Below are 21,293 nucleotides of genomic sequence, written 5' to 3'. Positions count from 1 at the left end.
CCTGGGTTACGGAACAGCGCCCTACCGCCAGGCGTCCTTTTCAGACTAGCTATAGTTCTGGAACGGAAGGTTATTGTGTGTAAGGTGGGTGGGGCAGGTGTTTTGTGAAGACCCAACACCCCCCTCGGTGGCTCCTGCACTCTTGTTTTTCTAAGCGGGAGAGAAAGGGTGGAGGAAGGTTTAGAGCGGTAAAGCTTGCAAAACTTCTTGGGATCCGACTGAATACGTACCTCTGATCGCTAATTAAGGAGACCAATACTGTCAGGTCAACCCCTATAACAGTCTTCAATGAGACTGGACTCGAGTGACTTAAAAGTGCCATGTCAGTAGTGACTTAAAATTGTAAGTGCAAACTAGTTTTTTGTAGATCAAATTCAGGCATTATTTGTATGATGACTTTTATTTTTTTTAACAAATTGGATTCTGTGAATAATAAGTTTTATCCGTTCTGGAAATTTAACATGGTTTAACGAGAATGCTCCAAGCCTGTCACTTTAAAACCCGATCATTTTCTGGTAATGGCTTGAAAGTCAGGTACTTGAAGCTTCCTTCTAGACTTTGCAGGCCTTTTTTGTTTGGCTTCCTGTCTTATTCTTCAATATAAATATTAATGTTAAAGCTTAAAAATGGTTTATCAGCTGAGTATATAAGTAGAATTCTTGAGACAATATTAGTCATAAAAGACACTTGGAGGATTGTGTAAAGGGAAGGAACCTGGTGGAAGGTAAGGACCTTCATTCTGTTCAGACCCATTTTACACACATGCCAAAACCTACCTATTCTTTTGTCTCTGAGATCCATAAACACTCAATAAAAACAGACACATTGTACTTCTATACAATAGAATACCTCTGAACAATACACTACTCGTGTTTGAAATTCATTATTTACGCCCCCCCCCCCCCCCAGGTCCTCTTACTGTGTTTAACTCGAGTAACTAGCTTCATCATTCCTTTCTATAGGAGTAGAAGTGTGACATCTTCCTGTCTTGCATGACCCATATTAATCTTTCTTGAAGTCTATTAACTTGCCTCTTGAAAATGTCCACTCTTCCTTTTCACTACTAGTACTCTATTTCCAACCATCATCATCTCTCACCTGAATTACAACCAGCTTCCTAATTATGGGTTACTTGCATTTACTGTGGCTGGATCTGTAGTTTTCCACACCAGATTGAGTGACTTTTTCAAAAATGCAGAGCTAATCACATTGTCTTCATGTGTAAAGCCCTTTAGTGACTTTCATTGTTTTTAAGAGGAACTAAAATCCTTAACCTGTTTGGGTCCCTAGTTACCTTTCCAACCTCATCCCCACAGTGTGTTTTGGCATTCCTTTCTCCCCTAATTACTCTGTTCTTTCTGTACTGCTTCAAGTACGTGGCTTTTGGTTATGATACTTTCTCTGCTTGGAAATGCACTTCTTTTCGTTTTCATCCAGTTACTACTGCCTGTTCAGTTCAGGGAAGACTTTCCTGGTTAGGAGAGATTCCTAACAGCATTGCAGAGTTGCCATATTTATTAATACTTAATAAATTAATGAGATGTTTCTCATGTAATACTGTGTAAGTGCTAAATAAATGTTTGTTCAATGAATTCGTTCAGTGCTTACTAAATGTCCTAGAAATTATATTAAGCATTTTATGTATCGTCCTCCTTAATCCTCCCAACAGCCATTTGATATATTTGGGTGGCATGTCCTCCTTCTTATGGATTAGAAATAGTGTTAGGGAGATAGTTGGTGGTCCCAGTGCTAGTACGTATTAGAACAGGCATTTGAAATCAGGTTTCCTTGCCACTGAAGATTGTGTACTTAATCACATAACATTTAATTCTCACACTGTGCATCAGAACACCTGGGAAGCTGCTCAAAATACACATGCCCTGACTGCACTTTATAGATTCTGATTACAAAGGTCTGAAATAGTAGGTAGGCATCTATGTGATTATCAAGTTGTCCGGTCATTTGGATGTTACTAGATGTATTTAGATGTTCATCAGTGTTTGAAAACCATTGCCTTAGACAACAGTTCAGTGCTTTATGAGTTTCAGTTTTCACACATTCACTGTATTTCAGATTTTGTATGTTCTTTAAAGGAAGGAAGAACTGTAGACCTAAGGAAGTGAGCCTAGTGGTCATTCTAATTTCCTACCCAGTTATTCCTTCTCCCCCTTCTCCAGCTGAAGGGGCTGAATAGTGAGATGCTGCCCCAATGCTGCTACTTTTTTGAAATTATGGTAATTTTAAGAATCTGTTTTGAGTTGCTAGTAAAAACTACGCTAAGTACGTGGGCTTGAAGTGCCTTCAGAAGAGTTGGATGTGATCTCTCCTCAGATCTTATTGTTCAGATTACTAGTTCGATATTAGAGCATATGTTGCCTTATAATTTCTCATGTTGCTTTTTTAAGTCTTATGGTACAATGGCCTTAAGTTTGTAAATAGTGATGGAATGTTTTACTTCTTGTTTCTCCTACTGCACCTAGTATGGTGCTTTATATGTAGTAGGTAACCAATAATTTGTTGAACACACGTGTGCATCACTGTTCATTCCTAAGGCTCTTTAGTGTTTTGTGTTTTTCTTAAATAGGTTTGTCTCCTGTAAGTAATCTGTTCTAGCTCAACTGATAATTACTAGATACTTTTTGTAGTTGTAAAGAGAATGGTTTTACTCGGCTGGTGTAATCTTTGTTTTCTGAATGAGATAAAACATGATGGAAAGGCCAGTGTTAACCATTTTTTTGAAAACTGTATCTTTTTAAAGCTTATAGTATTCTCTGAGTGCTCTGACAAGAAACAAAAATGTATTTCAAGAATAAATCTCAGAATCATCTTACTTTAGACGTAAATAGATAAGCACTGCATATGGGAACGTAAGGTATGACATTTTCCCCAAATTTTATGAATCACTTTGCCAGAAGTATTTGTGTCATGTTAATGTAATTCTTATTTTGAATCACAAAATTTCATTTTATGAGTACGTAGCTATATAAATCACTGTAAAGTGGTATTCTTTTATTTTCAGGCATTAACATAGAAAGAAATCTCAGACTCAAAACAAACTATTTTGAATTCATTGGTATTCATTTGTATTGTTCATTAGTGGTCAGTGTATATTATTTTGTGCTTATTGAAAGCCTAGTTTCTGCTGGGTGCCATGAGACTAACAAGTACTGAACATAATTTCATTATCAGATGTAGTTATAGTAACTATTTTATTTGCATTACAGTATTTCCATAATACATAAATACATAAATGCAAACTAATTCTACTTTTTAATATTTTATTCTTGGGGAAGTAAGGGACTCTTTACAGTTGTGTTACTTAAAAATGCAGGATTTTTTTTTAGCATAAATCTAATTTTACCCACTATATTCCTGCTATCTCTAGAGTTTATGAGTAGGCAGAACTGAATTGCCAATTCCTTTCAGCTACCTGCCATTAGGTGCTGTAACAGTCAACCCACCTTCTGGCAGGTACATGTAAAATCAAGTTTGCATCAGATTTACCTTCTGGTTCTACCAAAAACCAAGTGATGGCTGAGCCAGATGGTAGAGAGATATAGTCTTGGAATCATAATTAAGTTGTCCCAAATCTTATTTTGACTGAGATTTAGGAGGGAAAGATGATTGAATTTCAAGTGAATTCTGCTAAATGGTGTACAAGGGGAAATGGCTTATATGAATGGACATTTCTGTCATTTATAGCTTTGTCTTTGGAAAAGATAGGCTGTTTTCTTCAACAATCAAGTGAGAATTTGAAAAGCTATCATTTTAAGAAAAGATATTTGGACTTATATAAGATTTCTTTTATGTCAAAGGGATGTTGCTAATAATTCAAAATCTCATTTAAGTTCAGGTCTTCTTTTAAAAATTCTTCCAGTTCATCTGTCTTTAGCCTTCTGTTACTTTCATGATATTCTTGGGTCTCCTTGACTAACCTTTTTCAAGGTTACAGACTTAACTGCTGTACTGCTTATAAGCTCATGGTACCCAAAGTTTTGTCTTCAATCAAGACTTTTTTTCAGAGTTTTTGGCCTATATATCTAAAAACCTACTACATGTATCTCCATGTGAATGTCATTCAGGCATCTCAACTTCAACATGTCCAAAATTGAATTCTTCCTCTCACAAAACCAAGAGTTATCTCCTCTAAGTCCTGCCTGGGTAAATAGCTTCACCCTCCACTTAGACTCTGAAATGGGAGACCTGATTGGGATTCCTAGTTTTGTTCCTTTTCTTTATCTAATTGGTCACTAAGTTCTCTTAGTTCTAACTCGTACTTGTTTCTTACTTTTTCCTTTCTTTTCCTTCCTTACTATTACCTTACTTGAGCAACCTCTTCCTCTGTTAAAATTTGTTTAAAATTTGACATATAGTACATAAAAATACACAGCAAAGTTTAATATGTAATTATAGAATAAATATCCACATAACATCTTTGAAACACCCCCTCTTCCCACCGTCTCTTCCTTGTCTTCCCTGTTTCTAATTCCAAGTGTCCTTTCCTTTGTCTTCTTGCTTTGTATACATTCTAAATTATCTCTATCTGTATCATCCCTGAACTACATATTGATGTTCTCTTCAGTTTTGCCATATTCCCTGCTTCCACTCCTAGTATATCTTTCATTCTGCTTGATAGAGTGATTGATCTTACTCATGCTTGAAACCCTTCTGTGGCTTATGGCTTGATTGCTTACTACTAATTGCTCTTGGTGATCTGGCTTTTCTGTTTCTTTTACCGTATTTCCCTGTTCCCTCCAGCTTTTATCGGAATTGCTTTGTTTTTACTTTATCTTTATTTCTATACTTCTCCCTTTCTCTGTCTACGTCATTCCTATTCACCTTTAGAGACATCTGTAGCATTACTGTTTTGCTAAAACCTTCTTCCCTCTGTTCCTGGTTTTTGTTTGTTTGTTTGTTTTGTTTAGACTTTGTATATATATTTTGTAGATTTTATCACATGGGCTAATGCTATAAGACTTTGTATATATATTTTGTAGATTTTATCACATGGACTAATGCTGTGGTTCGTTTACTTCTCTGTCTCTTGCCCGTTTGATGGTAAGATCCTTCATGGCTAATTTTTCCTTCTTTCTCCCACATTTCTTATATAGTATCAGGTACACAGTGGGTTCTCAATAAATATTAAATAATTTACCAGGTGAATTTCCATGTCTATTCCTACCATGTGTACGCTTTACTGTTGGCTCTGTTTGGGTGACTGAAGAGCTTCTCAAATTTGAATATTACCTCTGAAAGTATCCTTTGTTTTCATACTGAGCTATTTGTAGTTCTCAAATCACATCATGGTCTTTCTCCCCTACTATAGCATGGTATGTACTTCTCTGTTAATTGCTGTAAATCTTTGCAGATCTGAGTCCATTGGCTACAGATTAAGTCCCTAAAGAGCAGAAATGTTTCCGTTTACATCTGTATTCCCAGTGTATAACTAGTGCATGGCATATAATATGTAGCTACTCAGGCAGAATTAGAGGAATGGATATGTAGGTTTTAAATCGGGTTTTTATGTCCCTTCACCTCCCCCATCAAAATCAGCAGCAGATGTTCATAGAGAACAACTTGGCATAGCAATAAATATTTTCACAATGCCAATAGCAACATTTTCTAACTGCTCACAGAAATGCAGCATTAAATTAAAAAGGGAGAGTCTCTATTTCTGTTTACAGACAGTTCAAATCTTTCATAGAAGTAGGTCATATTTATATAAATATAATTTAATTAACAGAGAAAACTGGATACAAACTAGTGCTACCTTAGTCCACTGGCCTTCCAAATATTTTTGCTTGTGTGTTCTAAATAATTTTGAAAAACAATGTACTCCTTTGCACGTTTTTAAGTTGATGGTATCTAAAAATTTTTCGTCAAGTGTTTTGATAGTTCAAAAGGATCTAATTTCTAGGTTGTTGCATATTGTGTATGTTTTACTTTTATCAAAACCTTGGAGTTTTTGCTTATTAACTGATACAAACTTATTCTTATACATCCATATGACAGCCATCTTATTTCTTAATTGTAATTCTGTGATAGATAAGGCATGGGGTCTCGTTGTTAATATCTGGAAGAAATAAAGCACAGCCTTTTTCAGTATTTTTTCCAAATTTCTTTTTGCTTTATTTTTTTTTAAGGTGTTACTTATTTATTTGACAGAGAGAGAGAGTGTGCGTGAGTGCAAAAGAACAAACAGGGGGAGGGGCAAAGGAAGAGGGAGAAGCAGGCTCCCCGCTGAGCAAGGAGCGTGATGTGGTGATGTGGTACTCTATCCCAGGACCCTGGCATCATGACCTGAGCTGAAGACAGATGCTTAACCAACTGAGCCACGCAGGCACCCCTCTTTTTTGCTTTATTCTTAAGAGACTTTCAGTTAATGCATTCTTGAATTGCATTTGCCCCATTCAAAGTTTTTTATATCCAGGGAAGTGGCATGTTATAAGATTGTGATGGCTGAGAAAAATACTTTTCTTTGGTCAAGTGGGAAAAAATTTTGAGGAAAGAGTTGATTAAGGAAGATTTGTAGGACACAGACTTTGTCAGACAAATCAGTTTTAGGAAGGAGTAAACATGGAAGCGGAAGATTTGAAGAGTGAAAGGGTTTTAGACCTCTTTTTGTGCCATGGACCCTTCACAGTCTAGTGAAGCCTGTGGACCCCTTCTCACAGAGTAATATTTTAGGATCAGCTTGTCAGTTTCTACAAATCCTCTGGGATTCTGATTGGATTGTATTGCATCCATAGGGGGGATCAGTGGGGAAATTGGTATCTTAACAGTACTGAGTCTTTCAATTCATGAACACAGTCTTTCCTTTTAAGTCTTTGTCAGTTTTTCTCATCATGTCAGTTTCTCTCATCAATTTTTTGTTGTTTTCATTGTAGAAGTCTTGTATATCTTGTTAAATTTATCCATGGGTGTTTCATGTCCTTGAAATGGTATTTTGAAATTTCAGTGTTTGTTTCTAGTATATCAAAATAATCTTTTTTTTTTAAAGATTTTATTTATTTATTCATGAGAGACAGAGAGAGAGAGAAGCAGAAGGAGAAGCAGGCTCCCCACTGAGCAGGGAGCCCGATGCGGGACTCGATCCCAGGACCCTGGGTTCATGACCTGAGCCGAAGGCAGACGCTTAACCATCTGAGCCACCCAGGCACCCTCAAAATAGTCTTTTTAAAAATGTTCCATTCTTGTATTCTATAATGCTAAACTCATATTAGTTCTAGTTTTTTTGTAGATTCCTTCTACCTTTCTGTGTACAAGATGTGAATACCTTTTATTTTGTTTTTCTTAATTGCTTTGGCTAGGACCTCCATTAGAATATTGAATTAAGGTGGTAAAAGTAGATATTTTTACTTTGTAATCAAACATAGGGAAAAAGCAATCAATTTTTTAATTTTTTAAATATAATATTAGCTGTAGGTATTCAAAGATTCCATTTATCAGGTTGAGGAAGCCCTGCCCTTCCCTTCCCTCCCTCCCTCTTTCTTCTCTCTTTTCCTTCCTTCCTTCCTTCCTTCTAGGCATCATGTCCAATGTGGGGCTTGAACTCAGAGACTCAGATTAAGAATCACCTGCCCGATCTACTGAGCCAGCCAGGAGCCCGTGAAGTTTCTTTCTGTTCTTAGTTTGCTGAGAGTTTTTATTGTGGATGGGTATTGAATTTTGTCAAAATTTTTTTCTGCTTTTATTGAGATGATTGTTATGTCCCTCCTCCATTATTCAGTTAATATGGCAAATTACATGAATTTGTTTTTGAGTGTTAAATCAGCCTTGCATTCCTTGGTCATCGAGTTGGATTTATTGGACTTGGTGTACTAGTATTTTGTTAAGGATTTTTACATGTTGATGCAGGATATTGGTGTGCAGTTTTCTTTTGTGTTATTTGTTGGTGTCAGGGCAATACTGACTATATAACATGACATGGAAAGTGTTCTCTTCTGGAAAAGCTTGTACAGACCTGGTTATTATTTTTTCCTTAAATGTTTGATAGAATTCAGCAGTGAAGCCATTTGAACCTGGAGTTTATTTTGTTTTTGTTTTTGTTTTTAAAGATTTTATTTATTTATTTGAGAGAGAGAGAATGAGAGATCGAGAGCATGAGAGGGAAGAGGGTCAGAGGGAGAAGCAGACTCCCTGCTGAGCAGGGAGCCCGATGTGGCACTCGATCCCGGGACTCCAGGATCATGACTCCAGGATCATGACCTGAGCCGAAGGCAGTCGCTTAACCAACTGAGCCACCCAGGCAGGCGCCCACCTGGAGTTTATTTTGTGGTAAAGTTTGTACTTATGAATTGGATTTCTTTTTTATAGGACTTCTTCTGGTTTTCTGTTCCTTCTTGAATCAATTTTGGTAGTTTTGGCTTTCAAAGATTTTTTCCATTTCATTCAAGTGGTTGAATTAATTGGCATAAGATCATTTATAGTATACCTTATTGTTTAAAATCTATGGGATTTAAATAGGATTAAAATCTGTAGGATTTCCTCTATTTCCGATATTGACCATTTGTGTCTTTTAAATTTTTTCTTAATGTAGCTAGAAGCTTATCTTTTTAAAAAAACAGAGTTTTTGGCTTCATTGATTTTTCTTTGTCATTTCTCTACTAAATAGAGTATTACATTAAATTCAGTCTGTTTCATTGATTTCTACTCTTTATTTCCTTTCTTTCTACTTATTTTGCATTTAGTTTTCTTTTTTTTTTCCCTAAGATGGAAGGTGAGACCACTGATTCTGGCATTTCCACGCCCCCCATATAAACATTTAAAGCTGTACTTTTTCCAGTAATCACTGCTTTACCTACATCCCATAGATACTTCATTTTCAGTCACCTCAAAGTGTTTATTTCTTTATTTTTTAAAAAAGATTTTATTTATTTATTTCACACAGAGAGAGACAGCGAGAGAGGAACACAAACAGGGGGAGTGGGAAAGGGAGAAGCAGGCTTCCCGCCGAGCAGGGAGCCTGATGCAGGGCTCCATCCCAGGACCCTGAGATCATGACCTGAGCTGAAGGCAGTTGCTTAACCAACTGAGCCACCCAGGCGCCCCCACCTCAAAGTACTTAAAATTTTTCTGTGATTTATTTATTTTAGCCGTTGGGTTATTGAGAAGTGTTTAATTTCCAAATATTTGCATTTTTTTCTAGATATTTCTCTATTACTGATTTCTAGTTTAATTTCATTGTGGTCAAAATATGTTTTATATTTCAGTAGTTTTAAATATGTTGAGATTTGTTTTATGGTCCGGAAGAATACAGTCTGTCTTACTGAGTGTTCCATGTACACATGAAAACAAAATTCATTGTGCTATTGTCAAGTAGGGTGTTTTGGGTCATGTTGTTTGATAATGTTGTTTAGGTCTTCTATGTCCATACTGATTTTTTGTCTACTCAGTCTAGTCCATCTGTTACTGAGAGAGGATCCTTGAAGTCTCCAATTATTATTTTAGATTTGTCTGTTTCTTTCAGTCATTTTTTGCTGTATTTATTTTAAAGCTCTTATTCAGTATGTACACATTTAGGATTTTATGTTTTCTTATGAATTGACATCTTTGTTATTATGAAATGTTGCCTATTTTGTTTGTTATTAATATGGCCACTCTAGCTTGGTATATTTTCACATTCTTTTAGTTTTAAGTCATCTTGTAAAGTGGGTTTAAAGTGGATTTCTTTAAAGCAGCATGTGATTGGATCTTGCTTTTTAATCTAGTTTGACAATCTCTGCCTTTTAATATGAATTTTAAATCATTTGCACTTAACGTAATCATTTATAGGGTTGGATTTAAGTCTACTATCTTGCTAATTTCTACTTGTCACAATTATTCTTTGTTCCTTTCTTCCTCTTTTCCTACTTTTTGTATTCATTTTACTTTAGGATTCCATTTTATTTCCATTATTGACCTTTTAGTTGTATCTCTCTTATTTTACTTACTAGTCTAGGATTTCTTATATGTCTTTAATTTGCTATATCTGATCAGATCTGATCAACTGATATTATACTACCTAACATATAAGAACCTTTCAAAAATATACTTCCATTTCCCCTCTCCTGTCCTTGTTTGTTATATTTTTTACTTCTTTATATGTCAGTATGTTTTTGTTTTTGTTTTAGATGGTCAGTTATCTTCTAAAGACAACATGAGAAGTTTTTTTTAATATACCTGCATAATTTTTATTTCTAGTGTCCTCCATTCTTTTTGTGGATTCACATTTCCATCTGGTATTTATTTCCTTCTGTTTGAAGGACTTCTTTTAATATCTCTTGTAGTGAATATCTGCTGGCAACAAATTCTCTTAGATTTTGTTTTCCTGAAAAAGTATTTCACATTTATTTTATTTTAATTTAATTTGATTATTTTTAAAGATTTTATTTATTTATTTGACAGAGAGAGAGTGAGAGAGCACAAGCAGGGGGAGCAGCAGAAGAGGGAGAAGTAGGCTCCCTCCCCGCTGAGAAGGGAGCCTGACGTGGAGCTCCATCCCAGGACTCCGGGATCGTGTGAAGTGAATGAAGGCAGCCGCTTAAGCTTAACCGACTGAGCCACCAGGCACCTCTCACATTTATTTTTGAAAGTTTTTTTCCCATGGCTTATAGAATTCTAGACTGATAGGTTTTGATTGTTTGTTTTTTGTTTTGTTTTTGTTTTAGCACTTTAGAGACCTCCATTCATTTGTCTGACTTGTATAGTTTCTGATGAGAAGTCTGGGGAAAATTCTTACCTTTTTTCCCCTTTATATGTAATTTTCTTGTTTTCTCTGGCTGCTTTTAAGATTTTTCTCTTAATCACTTATTTTCAGCTACTTGATATGACATGTCTAAGCATGGTTTTCTTTGTGTTTATCCTGCTTGTAGTTTATCAAATTTCTTGACACCTTGTATAGTTTTCATCAAATTCAGGAACATTTGGCCATTTTTTCAAATATTATTTCTCCCTTTTCCTTCTCATTTTTGGGATTCATTTATATATGTTATATAGATATTATCCCACAGGTCACAGAGACTTTGCTCATTTTTTTTTCCCTAGCCTTTTACTCTATCTTCAGGTTTTACTAATTTTTTTTTTTTTTAAGTACGCTCCACGCCCAGCATGGAGCTCAGCATGGAGCTCAACATGTGCCTTGAACTCATGACCTGAGATAAGACCTGAGCGGAGTTGGAATCTCAACCAGCTGATCCACCCAGGTGCCCCATGGTTTTCCTATTTTTTTTTTCCTACTTTGTCTAACTTGTTAATCGTATCCTCTGAATTTTTTATTTGAGATATTTTATTTTTCATCTCTAGAATTTTCATTAGGATTTTTAAAAAGTATTCCATTTTCTTTCATCATGTTCATGCTTTCCTTGAAATACTTAGATATATGATAGCTTTCTAATGTCTTTAATGTCTATAATCTCTCATTTTGGAGTCTTTATTGATTGATTTTGGTCTTGATTATGAGCACATATTCTTGTTTCTTGGCATGTCTAATAATGGCATGCTGAACATTGTGAATGTTACATTGTTAGATATCTGAAATTTTTTTGTCTTTCATGAGTATTGGGTTTCTTTCTGGTAGGCAGTTAAGTAATTTATGATTAGTTTGATCATGTGAGGCTTGCTTTTAGTTTGTTAGGGCAGCTTTAGAGTACATTTTATTCTAAGAACAGTTTATTGTACTACTATGGCATGGTCCTTGTGGGGTTTCTGCTGAATGCCTTTAGTGACCAATGAGGACTCTCCAGTCTAGCTTGTGAGATATTAAGTGATTTGTAGCCCAGTGTGAACTTGAACTATTCAGCTTATAGCTTTCTGGTTGGTCCTTGACTGACCTGGTTGAGTTTCACACCATGTATGGGCATCTTAGTGTTCAACAAAGCATCAAATTTCTGTCTCTTTTTCAGCATAGTTCTCTCTCTCTCTCCCCCTGATTTTCCCTTTTCTCCTTGGAATTCTCTCCCAGAACTCCTAGCCACCTGTGCATCCTTGAATTCCAGTCTGTCTCCTCAGCTCTTCTAACTCAGGTAGACTACTGCTTGGCATCCTGCTCTCTACTCCGTTTGCAGTGTACCTCTAGGCAGAAAGGTGGGGCAATCCTAGGGTTCACCTTGTTAGTTTGCTTTCTCACTGGGATTATATGCCTGTGCTGCCTGTTCAGTATCTGAAAACATTTGTTTCATATATTTGTCCAGCTTCTAGGTGCTCAAGGTGAGAGGATAAATTTCAGTCTTTGTTTCTGCATCATGACTAGAAGTGTGTAAAATTTAAAAAATATTTTATTACCTGTTGTTTGTGCATGTTTTACTGTGCTTTTGCCACCAGGGCTTTTCTTTTTCTTTTTTTTTTTTTAAATATTTTATTTATTTATTCATTTATTTAAGAGAGAGAATGAGATAGCGAGAGTACATGGGGGGGGGAGGGTCAGAGGGAGAGGCGGACTCCCTGTTCAGCAGGGAGCCGGATGCGGGACTCGATCCCAGGACTCCAGGATCAGGACCTGAGCCGAAGGCAGTCGCTTAACCAACTGAGCCACCCAGGCACCCTACCAGGGCTTTTCTTTTAGAAGATATTCTCAAGTGATTTCATAGTTCAACAGTAATTATTTTATTTACTTATTTGTTATTATTTTTTTAAAGTTTATTCATTTTTTAAGTTAATCTCTATACTCAGCATGGGGCTCGAACTCAAGAGTCACATGCTCTTCTGACTAAGCCAGCCAGGTGCCCCCAATCAATTCACTATTCATTATGTTAGTGGTGAATAAAACTTCTATAAAATACAAATTTGTTGTTGAGTATAGTGTTAGCTCTTTTCAGGTTTTTTTTTTTTTTTAATAAAATTTTATTTATTCGTCAGAGAGAGAGAGAGAGAGTGCTCATGCCCAAGCAGGGGGAGGGTTAGGCAGAGGGAGAAGCAGGCTCCCCTCTGAGCAAGGAGCCCGATGCGGGACTTGATCCCAGGACCCTGGGATCATGATCTGAGCCGAAGGCAGAGGCTTAACCTACTGAGCCATCCAGGCCTTTCACCCGCTCCTTTCAGGTTTTATATGGTGGTTTTTCGTGTGAGGAAAGATTTAGACCCTCTACACCACTAAAGTCTTGAGGGTCCATGTTATATAGAGTTGAACAACATTCATGTCAGTGTCAAGTGTGAATATGTCTTTTCCTGTTCTGTAATAATTGAGGTTGAAAAGAACAATTTGGTTCCTAGATTTAAATTTATATTCAGGTGTGTTGGGTTCTTTGAAGACAAAACCAACATGTAGCTTTTGTCTCTGTAGGATTTTTTGTTCACTGTTTGGGGTATATTAAGTTTTTCAGACTAAATAATGAATGTTAAGTGCTTAAACAAGTAAAACCAAATGATCAGTGCTTCCCTTTCCCCCTGTGTTTCTAGGTAACTATAACTACTCAATATTGCAGCCATGGAGTCCATGCTTAATAAGTTAAAGAGTACTGTGACAAAAGTAACAGCTGATGTCACTAGTGCTGTAATGGGAAATCCTGTCACTAGAGAATTTGATGTTGGTCGACACATTGCCAGTGGTGGCAATGGGCTAGCTTGGAAGATTTTCAATGGCACAAAAAAGTCAACAAAACAGGTAAGTTTCGATTCAGAGTCCATTTGGCAAAAACACACATACTAATTAAGTACCATAATGTGCATATGCATATTTATGTTAAGAAATGTCAAAAGTAATGGTTCTTTACTTCTCATTTCTATCTAACAAAGTCATACAAAAATAAATGCTTTTAAACATGCCCTGAATCTCCTGGTTACAAATATATTGTTTGATATATCATCCCATCTTGTAATTTAATTTTGCTTCCTTAATAAAAATTAATGTATCTGTTGAGCAAAGAAGCATATTAGATTTTAATTTTTAAATTTAATTTTTGAAAAAATTTTTAAAGATTTTTATTTATCTGTCAGAGGGAGTGAGAGGGAGAGAGCACAAGCAAGGGGAGGGGCAGGCAGAGGGAGAAGCAGGCTCCCCACTGCGCAAGGAGCCTGATGTGGGACTTGATTCCAGTACTCTGGGATCATGACTTGAGCCTAAGGCAGACGTTTAACTGACTGAGCCACCCATGCATCCTGCATATTAGAATTTTAGTGTTTCTTTCAGAATAAAAATTGCAAAATACTCCATTAAATTTTTCCAGCATTACATGCATTCTTACTGCCCTTTTATTTTATAGCCTTCTGGAAAGTAGACTTCTGTAACATTATTTTGTGTTTAACTTGATAGTTTTTATTATCAGAAGGGAGTGCCTTTGTGGAATAGTAATGTGTTTTACAATACATTGATTTCAAAGTTATTTTAAAACTGTTCTTTCAGTAGAGTCATTGGAATGAGTTGTTTTTTTTTAAAGATTTTATTTATTTATTTGACAGAGAGAGACACAGCGAGAGGGAACACAAGCAGGGGGAGTGGGAGAGGGAGAAGCAGGCTTCCCGCTGAGCAGGGAGCCCGATGCGGGGCTCAATCCTAGGACCCTGGGATCATGACCTGAGCCGAAGGCAGACACTTAACGACTGAGCCACCCAGGCACCCAATGAGTTGTATTTTTATTTTTATTTTTTTAATTTCACTTAAGAGACCAACAGATGGTTCTTAGAAATGTGGAGGATTGTTAGTGTTAAATTTTACTAACAGTTTTCTGTTGGAATTGTTAAAGAATTGAAAAACCTCCAGGTTTAAAACTTCTGTAGAAATAGGTTCTTTAAAAAGAAAAATCATTGTTTCCAAAAGTACTTTGATTTCTCTACAAGTGAAACATACGGATTATAAGATGTTTGGGATTAATTACACATATTTTCCAGTGACTCTGTCTCAGTCATACACTTGTGGATATGCATTATTTTTGACTTTTCCAAAGTCAGCTTATTTCCCAAACAGCAAGTGTATTAAAGACTGAATCGGCTTTGGTTATCCTTTTATGAAGTAGGAATCTTGGTCTTGTGATAGATTGCTGGTATGTAGTTTATATCTGACCTGTAAATCTTGTTTTTATTGCCGTTTGGTTGAAAGTCTTTAAGTCCAGAGCTGATCTGTATTTTAAATGCTCATTGATTTGTCATTTTTGAACATTGTTTTCTCTCTCAATTCATCAAGAGCTCAAAAAAAAAGTGGTTTCTTGAGTATTGAATGCTTAAACTATTAATGAGGCCATGAAGTTATGTAAATGACCAACCTCTAACACTAGCTTTTATAATCAATTATATAAGGGGAAAATGAAAGAACACCAAATGTACTAAATATTGCATTATTTATTAAGGATGTAACATAATAGTGTCTTTGTGCTTAGCCAAAAGAGTACTAGTTGTTTGTGTTTGTATCAGAAGTCCATACGTGGAAATTCTCTGATAATGTTGAAGTTTCTGTTACTGTTCATAGAACATGAAAACCAGGCATAAAAAATAGGTAATTGGTTAGATATTGCACAGTAATACACCAGTTCTCAACTGCTGAGTGCCAGAATTGGGTTCTTTTAGGAGACTACTATATTTTTCCCCCTGAATTTATTGCTTCGCGGAAAAAGATAGTTTTGGAATATATCCGTGCTCTTTCTGGATATAGTTTTGAATCTTCTTTCTTTACTTCTTTCAGACCTAAGGTGTCTGACCTGAGTATCCTATCTGGACTACTGGCTAATTCGTTAAGGAACAGCTAAGTCTTTAACCAACCTTGGCATTGAAGCCTCATTTTAATTTCTCCCTTTATTGTAGTTTAATTCTTTTTCAATGATCTCATTTTTTTTTTAAGATTTTATTTATTTATTTGACAGAGAGAGACACAGCGAGAGAGGGAACAGAAGCAGGCGGAGCAGGAGAGGGAGAAGCAGGCTTCCTGCGGAGCAGGGAGCCCGACATGGGGCTCGATCCTAGCACCCTAGGATCAGGACCCGAGCCAAAGGCAGACGCTTAATGACTGAGCCACCAGGCGCCCCTCAATGATCTCATTTTTTAATAAAAAGGAATTAAAGAAGATAGATAATCTAGAGCTGTGCTATCCACTATGGTAACCACAGGCTACATATGCCTATTTCAATTAGTAAAAATTAAATTCAGTTCCTTAGGTGCACTAGTCGCATATTCAAGGTTCCTTAGCTCTGTGTGACTAGTATTACCATACTGGACAATGCACATATAGAACTTTTGATCATTACTGAAAGTTCTGTATGACAACACTGATCTTAGAGAAACCAGGAGAAAAATAATGGAAAAGGATATTCTTCTTGGTCCTTTTTTTTCCCCCCTTGCATGAAGGGACACTGAGAGCATTTTTCTTAACCCTCTCAGCCTTTCTTGATCTAGTATACAGTGTACTTGGTTGCATATGTGTTTTATAGCAGATTATATGTTCTTAAATTTGACTTTGTGGTAACATCAGGTTAGGGATATAGGGGTAGGAGATTCTGTGTACTTTTTTGTTAGGGTTATTTCAAGTTCATGGTAGTACATGATGAATTACAATTTTCAAATCACGTACAACTTTTGCCTTTTTAACGTAAATGTTTGAAAGCCTCTTAAAGGAGTGGAGTAGTAATAAAAGCACCTACAGAACAGATGAAAAAAGTACATATTTATGAAACTTGGAATGCAGCAAGGTAAAAAGAATTGGTAAATAAAAATTTACTTGTGTGCCTCGTAACATCATTGTACCTGATTGGACATCTATATTATTATTATTCTGGGTTTATGCTTCCAAAAACCAATTTCTGTTGTTTTTGTTTTTGTTCTTGAAAGATATTCTTTGAAGAAACATCTCCTAATAAGTAATTTATGAAAGTTCAATTAAGGGGCGCCTGGGTGGCTCAGCGGTTAAGCGTCTGCCTTCAGCTCAGGTCATGATCCCGGAGTCCCAAGATTGAGTCCCATGTTGGGCTCCCTGCTTAGTGGGGAGTCTGCCTCTCCCTCTCCCTCTCCATCTGCTTCTCCCCCTACTCATGCTGTCTCTCTCAAAATCTTAAAACCACAATGAAAGTGCAATTAAGAATTCCAAGAGTTTTTAAGAAAAGTTTAGAGTTGATTTTTTACAGTTAAATAAGGTGTTTAGGCCAGTTTTGTATATAAAATTAAGATTTTTAAAAGTTATTATTTGGGTAAACTTAACACAACATGTAAACGTGTTGAAATGGATAGATCATTAATTATAGCCTATGAGCATTTGAAGCTACTATTTAGGCTTATGTATTATTTAGTTTCCTTTTTGAATATTCATTTAGAAGCAGCTCTTGGTTCCTAACCCTTACTCTTTTTAGAATTTTAGTAGAGATGTTACAAGACATTTCAGGATGACATTTAGGGAATAAAAATTGTGTCTCTTCAGTTTTTAAATATAAGCATATTTTTAAATTATCTGGAATAGTGCACAAATCATGAGTGTACAACTTGATGAATGTTTAGTATGAGCACACCAGTAACCAACATCCAGATCAAGGAAGCATTGCTAATCTTCATCATGCCTTTTCATAGTCATTACCTCTCCCCATCTTCTCTCCAGTGGTAACTGCTATCCCGTCCTTTGACTCTTTAGAGTAATTTTTCCTGTTTTTGAACTTTAATTTGTGTGTGTGTGTGTGTGTGTGTGTGTTTGTGTTGCTTGTTTGTTTGTTTAAATGGAATCATGGTAGGTGCTCCTGTGTTTGGTTCCTTTTCCTTAAATGTATGTTCATGGGATACATCTAGGTTGTTGAACATAGCAGTTTTTCTTTTCACTAAAATATAGGGTACTGCTATGAACATTTGCTGGCATGTTTCTTTTGCCCTGACTACTGCATAAGCTTTAAAACACCCCCAGTTAAATGACTGTTCCTATGAGGATAATAAAGATAGATTGATTTTTAAAATTATGTAATAAATATTTAACTGATATTCATTATTATAGCCACTCTACCAGATGTAGTCTTGGACATGTCCTTTCCTTACTGCAAAATCTACATTATGTTATCCAAATGACAGTATTTAGGTGAGGCTTGCTGATACCGTATAGGCAAAGGCATAATTAAATTATTATGAAAAGCTAAAGTATAATAAATTAGCAGTTTTAAATAAAAGAAACAAACAAAAAAACCATTGTGCAAAGCTAAATGTGTTAAGTTGCTTAGGTCAATAATGATCATAGACGATCTTTAATAATTTTAAGGGGTATATCTTGTTACCCCTCAGTCTTCTCAAATATCAAGTTGTTTTAACTTAATCTAAATACAAATTTAAATTTTGTTTTCTTGTTTTAAAAAAGGAACTTTGCCCTGAAATCACATGAAAAATGAAGAAGAGTATGATGGTTGGCAGTCATCACTGATCAGTCATGAAAGGTCTATAAAATAGAGTTCACAGGGAATATCTGTGTCTCAGAAACCATCCCTGGTGGCTTTGAGGGATAGGTTAGTGGAGGTCATGATTACTACTAGGAATCCTAGACACATTGGTATATATCTACTTAGACTGTCTTGTTTTCAGCAAGAGTTCAACTTTGTAGTAAGCTAAGTAGCTTTAAAAAGTTATAAATTAGACTTGTATCAAAAGGTAGTCTCCATTTTGATAAGTATTAGTTTTTAGAATAATTTATTTTATAGCCATTTTTATTTACAGATAGGCAATTGAGAAAAAACACTTTTTAGTAGGTAACTTCCTTTGGCAATGTGTTTTCAAGACTATGAAGTGAATAAAAGAACAAAAGAATGCCAAATACTCTTACATTTTGTTTTAGTAATTTTTGTATAAAAAGACTCCAAATTTAATTAGAATTAACAGTTGACTCTTAAGTGGAAGATATTTCGGGTAATTGCACTACGTCATCTTTTCTGTATATTTGAAAATCTTCATAATAAAGAGTCAAAAAAGGTTTTAATTCAGGATGATAATGGAAAGCTTCCAGTAACTTCTTGTTTTTATTTACCACTAGGCAATAAAAATCTGAATGTTGTCTAGGTGTAGATCCTGTAGTGGATACAGAGACACTTAAGTTATGGTTTCTTTGTTCTTGGGAGGGGGCATGGTTTCTTTTTTTAAGAAGCTTGTAATATGCGTAGGGTAACAGGACTTTTACACAAGTGATATGTGTTAACAGAGTGTGTAGTAAAGTAGTAGAAGGAAAACATAAATTAAGAGATAATAGTCTGTTCTGAAGAAAAGTTTTGAGGTGCAGGCTAAGAGTTTTTAGGAAGTCAGTATGAGGTCTGAGAATTAGTCAGTCACAACTTTATTGAAATTGGTTTATATTATTTTATTTATTTATTTTTTTAAAGATTTTATTTATGTGTTTGACAGAGACACAGCGAGAGAGGGAACACAAGCAGGGGGGAGTGGGAGAGGGAGAAGCAGGCTTTCTGCGGAGCAGGGAGCCCAATGCGGGGCTTGATCCCGAGATCATAACATGAGCTGAAGGCAGACGCTTAACGACTGAACCACCCAGGCGCCCCGAAATTGATTATTTTTAATTAAACCAATTGGAACAAAGAGAAAATCTTTTTAAGATGGTTGATAATCTTTTCTGATCTATGTAAGAATCTTTTTATCTGTGACTTAAAATAATAAATGAATATCTGAGAGAATTTTGTGTTTCTTTTTCTTTATGAACTATAGTGTTTTTCCTTAAGAGTGGTGAAACTGCAAGAGCTCAAGAGCCATTTCATATGATCTTTTTTGTAAGGACTTAAAACATCTTGAAAAAATAAACACATTTAAATTAGATGCATTTATAAAATGTGTTGTAGCAGAACACTTACTAAAATAAGATTGTGCGCACAAATAGTGAGATAGGAACTTGAACTTCTAGGTCATTTGTTTTTAGTTCAAATTAATATTACATAACACTCTTAGCTCTTGATAGTCCTTTGTCTCATAAATGATCAGAAGAGCTAAGATTATGAAAAAAAAGCTAAGATTATATATTTATACATGGGTGCTATTTAAATATCTCAAATGATTGTTTTCCTGAAGACATACGTTGTGTTTTCCTGGGGTGCTCTATATTTATTGTCCCTATATTATTTCTGGGGAGACAGAATTGTGTATTGGCTAAGCATGTGGTCCTCAGAGTGGAAATGACTGGATTTGAATCTTGATCTCACCAATTGTGAGATTTTAAATAATACATATACCTTCTCCACAGTGTCTTCATCTCTGAAATGAGGATAATAACTTGTCTTGTAGGATTGCCGTGAGGAATGAAATCACATGCTTTGGGAATGGGATGTTCAAGTTGAGTTACTAAATAGTCCCTTTGTTATCACTTTTCAGAGACTCAATCTTCTAAAATCCTTAACTTACTTATATACATATAAGGAGCCTCCAACTTAAAACAAGTTGTGTTTGAGAAATTTATTGGTTTGGGAATTCTGCAGTGCATCTCTGTTAGGTAATTAGGTTGCCAGGCTAACTTGTAAAAAAACAATAATTCCAATGTAGCAGAAATAATAAGAGAACAATAAAATGGAAAAATACTGTCTTGGATATTGATAGTTGAGTAGTAGTAGGTTTGAATTAGAGACTTGAAAGATATTTGTATATAAATTCTGAAAGTCATTCAGAATCTTTCAAGGAATTTTGGTAGGCCAGCATTGATTCTTTGCTAATTTTGCTTCCAGCTTTATCATTTTTCTTTCCATTGTGATGGAGATCTAGCATCACTGATGTGTTACACGGTGGTACTGTATCAGCTGTCAATACAGCTATTTTTTGATTGATTTGTTAAGCTTGGGTAACTGGACAGGAACTATTTTTCCTTGGGTAACAGAGAAAATGAAAGGAAGAAGATAGTTAAGGAGGATGTGTGCTTTTAGTAGTATAAATAAGCTGTGAATGATCTCAAAGAGAGTGGGAGAGCAGCTTCCGGGTACTGGTACCATTCATTCCCAGTTAACTGCCCATAATAGGAGGGGGTAGGCTGGAAGGAAAGAGTGAGTATAGGTTATTCATATGTAAAAGTTGCTTACAAAATGCGTTTTTGTATAAACAAGCACTCCTTGACATACACAACTTTTCTTCCAAAAAAATAATTCAAGATTTTGTAGGGTTATCAGGTTATCATTATGAATAATATTTTGAATTTTTAAACATTTTAACTTTTATTTGAATTCTGGTTAAATAAGAGATAACTACATAGGGTACAGCACATTACATACACCTTGTGTGTATCAGGGTTCAAAGATGGAGATTTTCCTATGTTCTCTTTAGATGGGGTTCTAGGTCTCATACTTTTAAAAATATTTAGATTTGCTAATCATGAAGGAAACAACTTTTTGATATCAGAAAAGTATTACAATGGTGCTATAGTTTCCATGACATTAGATTTTAGTTATTTCTAT

At 35.6% G+C, this 21,293-nt stretch overlaps 1 protein-coding gene across 6 annotated transcripts in view; it reads left to right on the top strand.

Moving 5' to 3' along the window:
• SCYL2 (SCY1 like pseudokinase 2) overlaps positions 1–21,293 on the top strand; it is a 61,048-nt gene that overhangs the window by 661 nt on the left and 39,094 nt on the right. For 5 of the 6 annotated variants that reach the window (XM_027594967.2, XM_027594966.2, XM_027594968.2 and 2 more), the window contains exon 2: positions 13,375–13,579. In XM_027594967.2, the coding sequence (XP_027450768.1) occupies positions 13,403–13,579 (177 nt within the window). In that variant the 5' untranslated portion in view covers positions 13,375–13,402. Of the gene's footprint in view, positions 1–101; positions 343–13,374; positions 13,580–21,293 lie in introns of those variants that run through there. The other variant, XM_027594969.2, reaches the window with a different exon arrangement.

Source organism: Zalophus californianus, chromosome 9, assembly GCF_009762305.2.
Source record: "Zalophus californianus isolate mZalCal1 chromosome 9, mZalCal1.pri.v2, whole genome shotgun sequence".
Taxonomy (NCBI): Eukaryota; Metazoa; Chordata; class Mammalia; order Carnivora; family Otariidae; genus Zalophus; species Zalophus californianus.
Note: the sequence above shows the minus strand (reverse complement) of the source record. Positions and strands in the feature narration are given on the sequence as shown.